The following is an 8,516-nucleotide window of genomic DNA, read 5'->3' on the forward strand; positions in this document are numbered from 1 at the left end:
ACCTTCTGCCAAACTTCTTTTCATGAGACACTTCCTCATTAGAGATGCTCAAAATAAAAGTGTGTATGAATAGTTATAAGAACTGCCAAGCCAACCATTAAGTGGCCTGAACATCATAAACAAACTCTTCCTAAATCCTAAAAGAGGCTGCAGGAAATAAGCATTTTACATATATAGCTTCAGAGCAAAAGGCCTCCAAATCCTTTCAGATGTTGAACATTAAAGGGTTTCAAATTCTGCCTTCCACACCTTGTGCTGAATAGTGCTCCTTTCTGTAGACACCGGGAACTTGTAACATCTTGCAGGTCAAAAGGCTCTGAAGCCATATGGTACTCCACAATGAATTGAACAGAACTAAAACCAAGTATTTCTCACAAAATACTCACTGCATTAATTTGAATCCTATGTGATTTTCTTTTACATGGAACGTATATTAAACAAACAGAATCAGACTGGAAGTTGACAAGTAGAAAGTGTTTTTCAAGTCAATAAAATAACCTGCTGAAACATAGATCAACAATAGTAAATAGAAAGACATCACTACTTCTCAACAGAATTTAGATGAGAAATATCAAAGTTTACTTCTTAATTTTCACCTGTTATTCAACACACTTTGTTTTTTGCAGCAGCAGAAATTTTAGTCTGTGTCTGTCAGCCCTCATAACTCAGCATAACCTAGGCAAAGGCATGTCTGACCACTGCTTTTTGCAAAAAGTCAGCATAAGCAACCAATGTGAAGCATTTATATCAGGAATATGGAAAAAGAGGTTCACATTCTGTCCAGGAGAGCACAGGTAAGTTATTCAGGACATGTAACAAAAAGGCACATAAAGCCCTATGTTTACAAAATGGATAACCTAAGCAGTCCACCAAAGCAAAGTATCTCCATGGATGTATACCTCCTACCTAGTGACATGCAGTTCTATTATGTGAACTGCATGTTAAATTGCCACATGAGTTTTCTAAATTCCACTTTATTAATCTAAAAGCAAATTCCATTAGAGAAACGTGGAACAAAATAGTAAGTTGTCGAGAAACAGTAGCTGTAACCAAGTCACACACTGCTGCTTTAGCTATGTAAAACAGCATTCAAGCAAAAAAACTATTTATGCATTAAGTGGGTAATTACAGCAGCGTACATTATTATGATAATTGGATCACACTGCTTTCTTTATTCTTCCCTCATCCATATCCTCCAAACTCTCAACTGAAGTAACAGTAAGAGAAAAACCCATTTCAGGCTGCAATAATGATGATTTACATCTTTCCTAGCAATCTTCCAAACGCAGGACACTTGCTTTGAAGAACTTAATCAACCACAAAAGTTTGGAAGGACAGTTATAAATTTGTGTCATAAATCGGTGTTTTTATAACATTACAAACACGACATCAGTGGGCTAAAAGAACAAACCAATTTGGGATTGCTCCTATACTCAACATCAATACTGAAGTAAATATTTTAGCATCCCCAGCACTTCACTGGACAACACAGCGACCAAATACCTCTTGCCTGAAAACTGCTACTTCACAGGAGACTTTGTTTTTCCCACTGCAGAGTTGTGGACAGGTTGATGGAGCTGGAGAACCACGGCGCCCTGCCGGCGGTGCGTGAGCCGCGGGACGGCGCTGTGCCGCCGCCAGGCAGCGCCGAGCGAAGCACAGCGCGGAGCTGTCCGTGGTGCTTTTCAGCACCACGATAGGCTGCGGAGTTCCTACCGCTCCCCAACCACTCATCAACTGCGCTCTAAGCAGGAAAAAAAAATATATATATATATATATATATATATATAAATAAAACACTAATGTGTTCCGCACACATGTAAAACTCCTAGCTCTCTGGAAGCCTTTTTAAATCTCCCTTCCAGTACACCCCTAATACAGGTCTGAGGCAAGTGAATCCAAGGGTTTGGTTTAGCTGCCTGCTTGACCTGTATCCAAAGCAAAACGTATGTGGAATGTTAGTGGAAAGACTGCAGTCACCTGCTGTGCTGCTAGGTACTCCCACTGACTTGCTGGCAGCACGGCAGGTTGGACTTCCTTCCTCACTAAGGTCATGGACTACTAAAAAGAATCGAGAAGTGAGTAGCCACAAATGGGCATTTCCAATCAATCCAATTTCCAATGCTGAATATTATATCAGCAAGCAGTAATAATTACTACCATCACCTTATTACTCATCGTATTTTGAAAAAAAAACAAACAAAAAACTACTTTTAGCTAGGGTGATTTGTTTTTACTCAAGTATTAAAAACATACCACGCTCAACAGAACATACTGACGTTCTTTCCTTCTACAGAAGAATTCCTCTCAGATCAATCCTGATTATACAATATTCCCTTGTAATTTCTAAGTCTATTTCAGAAAAGAATGAGAACAGAAAGTTTAAAACAGAAACCTGGTGCCTTTAGGACACAGGCAGCCATCTGTGAGCAGGATTCTACAGATAATTCATGCATTTGCTTGAATTAAAAAAAATGAGCATGCCTTCAGAAAACAGTCAGATTTAAAGATTATTTTAAAATCACCAACTATCATGGCTATAGAATATTTTCTTTCATCTAGACTAGACTCCATATCCATTTAAGCCTAAGTATTTTAAAGGAACTTCCTGTTTTCAGATGCCATGTACAACATGAATTTATCAGCGTAGAGTGGTCTAAGTTTTGCTCCGCATCTTCTTCACCTTGTTTGTAAAAAGTCAGATCTGTGCACAAAAGCACACTGTTCTGAAATTAAAAAGCTGTCAGATATTGGACAGCTCAGGGGGACGTTATGACCTTCCCTTCTAACAGGCTCCTTGAACACAGAGCTTTTATTTTCAAGATGAATGATGAGAGTTTTGGGGACCTGCAGCTCATTCCAGGCCCTGCCATGGCTACAGCAGTCCTCAGAATCTCTCAGACATAAACACAGGCCACTACTGTTATACCAGCAGGTATAGTTGCATTCCGCAAAGTCAGGCAGCACTGAAAATTGTTAACCTTGATTAAATCACATGATAGCATAACTTCTTCAGAAGTTGTTTGAAAAAACCAATAAATAAATAAATTTCTATTAAAGTTTTTAAAGACTGTTGTCTTCCGATCCATGACATATCTCTGAAAGAACGTAAAATCTATAACTATTTCTCTGGGAAAAAAAATAAATAAATAAATCAAAACAATGAAAAAAACCCACAACCTAAGTTTCAAAGTAACTACGTGGTGAAAGCTGATGCAAATAGAGACCTACAACTATTTGCATTAAATTTTCCAAAGTTTCTGGGAAATGCTTTGAGTTACTTGCAGTGCTTTCTTGTAATCTTTGTTCTTAATGCCTCCAGCACCACTTGTAGGACAGTGCATCAGAAAGGAAGGCTCCCACCCTGGAACAGCAATATTCAGATTAAGAAAACCTTCTCTGTCAGTAGTTCACAGAAATACTACTTCAGGAGAATATTTGCTTATATTATAAAACACCTTTTGACACCTATGATACTAATGCAAATGTTTCTCCAACTTTATAGCACAAGACTATGATACCCTCTAACACTGGAGCTACACCATTCATTTGCATAGAAGGGAATTAAACAGAATCATAGGGGTTGGAAAGAACCTCTGGAGACCGTCTATTCCCACTCCACTGCAGGTTCTCTACAGTAGGTTATAAAGCAAAGTGTCTGTGTGGGTTTCCATCATATCCAGAGGAGACTTAACAGTCTCTCTAAGCAGTTTAGTCCAGTGCTCTGTCACCCTCAAAACCTCTGTTCTTTTTCACATCTAGGTGGAACTCCCTGTGTTCCAGTTTGGCCCTGTCACCCTTGCCCTGTTACTGGGCACCACTGAAAACTCTGGCCTCCTCCACTTGACACCTGCACCTTAAATATTTATAAGCATTGTAAGATCCCATCTTCTCTTTTCCAGGATAAACAGCCCTAGGTCTCTCAGCCTTTCATTACAAGGTTCAGGCCCCTAACAAATCTATGTAGCCCTTCACTGGACTCCCTCTAGAAGTTCCACAGCTGGGCAAAGTATTCCAGAAAAGGCCTTCTTGGGGTAGCAAAGAGTAGGAGGATAATCTCTCTCAACTTGCTGGCTACGGCCTTTTTAATTCTCTTCAGGATACCCCTGGCCTTCTTGGCCATGAGCACACTAATGGCTCATGTTCAACCTGCTCCATATCAGGACACTCCGGTCCTTCTCAGCAGAGCTCCTTCCCAGCAAGCCAGCCTCCAACCCGCACTGATGAGTGTGGTTATTCCTTGCCAGATGCAGGACTCTACCTTTGCTCTTCCTGAGCCTTGTAAAGTTCCTCTCCATGCAGCTTTCTCTCAATAGCAGTTCTACTTTCTGGTGTGTCAGCCACTCCTCCCAGCTTTATATCATCAGCAAATTTTGTGAAGGTGCACTCATCCCCTCATCCAGGTCATTTATGAAGAAGTCAGTTAAACAAGTACGAACCACTGGGGAACACCACTAGCTACAGGCGTCCACCTAGACTTTGAACCACTGATCACAACCCTCTGAGCTCTGCCAGTCAGCCAGTTCTCAGACTACCTCACTGTTCACTCATCTATCCCACACTTCCTATGTTTATGATATAAAAAACATTAGCAGAAGTCAAGCTACATAACAATCACTGCTCTCCTCTCATCTACCCAGCCAGACATCGCAGAAGTCTATCATATAAGTCAAGCATGATTTCCTCTAGGTGAACCCATGTTGACATGCTGATAACCTTCCCTCCTTCCACTTGCTTGGAGATGATATCCACAATAAATAACTCAATCACCTTCCCAAGGACAGAGGTGAACCTGTCTGGCCTGTAGCTTCCTGGGACCTCCTTCTTGCCAGTGATACTGGCTTACCTCCAGTCTTCAGGTACCCTTTCTGTTCTCCATGACCTTGCCCAGACAACAGAGTGGTTCAGCAATAATTCCAATCAGCACCCTAAATGCCTCTGAATGCATTCCTTTGAGGTCCATGGATTTTTTCTGTGTATGGAGTTTGCCTAGATGATCTCTGACCAAATCCTCCCTGACAAAGGGAAGGTCTTCCTTTCTCCAGATTCCCTCTCTAAACTCCAAGGTCTGAAACTCCTGAGGCCACTCTTATCAGTGAAGACTGAAACAAAGAAGGTGTTCAGTAACTCCACCTTCTCAGTGTCCTCTGTTACCAGGGCACCCACCTCATTCAGCAGCAGATCCACATTTTCCCTAGTCTTCCTTTTGCTACTGATCTACTTAGATAAGCCCTTTTTATTGTTAACCTTCTTTGTCAGATTTAATTCCAAGTGGGCCTTAGCCTTCCTCATCGCATCCCTGCATGTCCTGACAACATCCCTATTGTCTTTCCAAGTGGTCAGATTCTTTTTCTCGTGTTTCATTAAGTTTCATTTTCTACTTGAACTTTTTCCATTATCTCCTTACTCATCTTCAGAGGTCTCTTACTGTCTTTATCTGATGTCTTACTCTTAAGGATGCACCAGGCTGGAGCACGGAGGAAGTGGTGCTTGAATGTCAACCAACTCTCTTAGGCTCCCTTATCTTCCAATGCTCTAACCCATGGGATACCTCCAAGTAGGTCCTTGAAGAGGTCAAAGTTGTCTCTCTTGAAGTCCAGGGTTGCAATTCCACTTACTGTTCTGTTCCCCCCATGCAAGATCCTCCGTTACTTCATGGTTGATGCAGCCAATGCTATCCCCAATCTTCACACTTTAACCAGGCCTTTCATCTGTCAAATTCCTTTTTTATTGATCGCTACCACTGAAAACCATCTTTGCCCTTGAAACCTGTCATTTCAGCCTGTAGCTGAAGGCAGTTCTAATTAGAAAAATCGAAAGCACCAATGAGTAAGGTATTTTTCACTTCAGAAGTTTGAAACCTATCTATCTTACGTTTTGGTTTAACTGAAGTACTGAATTTTAATTTCTTGGTTGATAATATTTACAACTGATATTAGAAATAATATCTCTCGGACAGAATCTATAACAGCATTTGTTAGACTTAATACAGCTCCAGCTGGTATGTTTCCCTACCTTTCACAGTTCTCCTTCATCCCATCCCCGGGCACTAAATAAAGCAGGTCAGATGCGAGTCTTCCTCCTCATTATAAATATACTCTTAAAGTATGTTGTACACGAGACAGCACGGCAAAAATTACATAACTCACACAGCACAGGTGATTAACCTTGCCACCGAGAGAAAAATGCAGGGCATGGAATTTATTCACTGACAAACTAAGAGTGTAGCTGTATATATAGTACAGAAGGCAGCAGGCACGGCACACAGAAAGTGTTACAGCCTATGGCTGTAGTGGTCCTACAGTGTAACTGCTGCTGCCAGTTCCAGAGAGGCAAAGCTCCCCAGCACCTGAGTGACCATGCTGCCTGTCACCCTTCTCTCCACTGGATTCCTGTTAGTGCCTACGGGTAATTCGTGCTTCCCGAGGCTACTTACCGCCTTGCCCCGCCGACACGGCCGTGCCCCAAAGAAAACATTACCTGGATCTCCCGTGCATGGTACACAATGATGAGTCCGAGCAAGATGATCGTGGAGAGGCTGATAAGGCATTTCAGAGCGAGGGAATACAGCGATTCCTGCAACACAAAAACACCACGGTCCCTCAGCGGGGCCCTGCTCGAGGCCGCCGCCAACCCGCAGTGGCCTGACGGCCGGGCCGGGCTGCGGAGCGGCGTGACCGCGGAGAGCGAGCGACCCGGAGCCGGGCCGAGTACCTTGGTGTAGGCGCCCCAGGACAGCTCGGTCTCGATGACCATGACCACGATGCCGAACATGCCGAAGATCAGCGCGTAGTCGCTGAGGCGCTTACGCTTCTCGAACAGAGCCCGGCGGTGTCCCAGCTTGTAGCCGATGTTCTGGTTCTTCTTCTTGCTGGGTTTGCTCCCGCCGTTGTTGGGGCCGCCCGGGCCGGGTCCGGGTCCGGCGGGTCCGTATAGCGCCAGGTTGTTGGAGTTGTTGTGCTCGGGTTTGGACACCACGACCTCCGGGCCGGCGGCGTTGGGGCTGGAGAGCGGCGGCTGCAGCGGCTGCGACTCAGCGTCCATGTCGTGCAGGTTCCTGCGGGACGAGCTCAGGTTGCTGAGCGGCCGCATGACGCCGCCGTTGTACCGGCAGCTGCTCATGGCTATTTCGGTGAAGGGATTGCTCTCCCGGCGCTGCTGCTGGTGGTGGTGGTGGTGGTGGGCGCTGCCGCCGCTGCCGCTGCTGCCGGGACTCGCTGCCTGCTGCAGGCTGTGGCACTGGTGGTGTGGAGCGTGCTGGGAAGGCTGCCTCGCTGCGCCAGCATGACTGGAGGAGGGCAGCTCGCTGACATTCAGCTGGCTGCCCTGCCGGGAGGAGGCGACAGACGAGAGCGGAGACGAGCGGGTGCGGAACGTGCCCGAGAGCGGCGAGGAGGCGCGGAGGAGCAGCGGCAGGTTATCCCCGCCGGTCGGCGCCGCCGCAGCCCCGTAGTAGGCGCAGTTGTTGCACTGGAGGCACGGGCTGTGCTGCTGCTGCTGCTGCTGGAGGAGGAGACTCGCCTTGTCCTGCTTCTGCCGGCAGTGCGGCGGCGCCGCCGGGCGCTGCTGCTGCTGGTGGTCGGGGCCGAACCCCGGCGCGAAGTGTCTTGGCGCCTCCATGTCCGTGCCGTTAAAGCCGCAGGAGGACCGGACGGTGGTGCACCTTGCGCAATGCGTTATGGTCGGTAAGGGAGAGTCCCGCTGCCGCCACGACGGGCCCATCCCGGCTCCCGTAGAATCCAGCCGCCTCGTCCGATTGGTTGGGCGGACCAAAACAACAGGCATGGCGTCACCTGCCGGGGGGGACCGGCCGTGGCGTGAGACGGCTGGGGCGGCGCTGGGACCGCTCGGCTCCGCCCCTGCCGGGATCCCGCCGCCCGTATGAGGGCTGCCCCCGCCCCGCCGCCACTCCCGGGGAGCCCCGGAGCCGAGGAAGCCCGGGAGCTCCCGCCCTGCCAGCAACGCTACGGGGACGGGGCTCCCTCCGCCCGGCACCGCTCACGTCTGCGCCGTGTGAGGAACGAGGGCGCAGCGCCGCTCCCCGGAGCTGTCCAGCAGAACCGCTCGGTTCCGACCCGGTGTCAGCACATAGCTGTGTAATTGCTGCACCTCGTCCAGAGTTCGTTATCCTTTCAGAGTTCGGCTTTGTTGCAATATTTAGTTTACTTATTTACTTCTGAGGGTGACCGAAGGCTTTCAAATCCCTGGTTATAGCGTTGATTGTTTGGAAGAAGCACCCGCAATAGTGGCATAGGGTGTCATAACACCTTGTGATAATACATCATCTCCTCAACAATGAAGTTCTGAAGAAGAATCCACCGCCATTCTTCTGTGAATGACTTTCCAGACATCTCGCTCTGTGCTTTCAGACTATGTCAGGCTGTATTCGGATGCTCTCTGTGGAAGTCAGAAAAGAAAACCAACAAAACAGATTCAATTCCATCCCAGTCATCCTATTTTGTCTATGTTTCCATAGATACACGAACCACACAGAACCTGAAGAACAGAAATCTTTT

At 46.7% G+C, this 8,516-nt stretch overlaps 1 protein-coding gene across 5 annotated transcripts in view; it reads right to left on the minus strand.

Annotated features, from left to right (window-relative positions):
- The window catches only part of KCNN2 (potassium calcium-activated channel subfamily N member 2), a 58,320-nt gene extending 50,328 nt beyond the window's left edge, over nt 1-7,992 (minus strand). For 2 of the 5 annotated variants that reach the window (XR_001552240.2, XM_032441307.1), the window contains exons 1-2: nt 6,715-7,877; nt 6,481-6,576 (exon numbers count right to left, since the gene is read on the minus strand). Coding sequence is in view for 3 of the 5 variants with exons in the window: in XM_032441307.1 (XP_032297198.1) it covers nt 6,481-6,576; nt 6,715-7,785 (1,167 nt within the window). In the remaining 2 variants the exon portion in view is untranslated. Of the gene's footprint in view, nt 1-6,480; nt 6,577-6,714 lie in introns of all 5 variants that reach the window. The other 3 variants (XR_001552239.2, XM_015850014.2, XM_015850017.2) reach the window with 3 other exon arrangements.
- Nucleotides 7,993-8,516: the final 524 nt, after the last annotated feature.

This window comes from Coturnix japonica, chromosome Z, assembly GCF_001577835.2.
Source record: "Coturnix japonica isolate 7356 chromosome Z, Coturnix japonica 2.1, whole genome shotgun sequence".
Taxonomy (NCBI): Eukaryota; Metazoa; Chordata; class Aves; order Galliformes; family Phasianidae; genus Coturnix; species Coturnix japonica.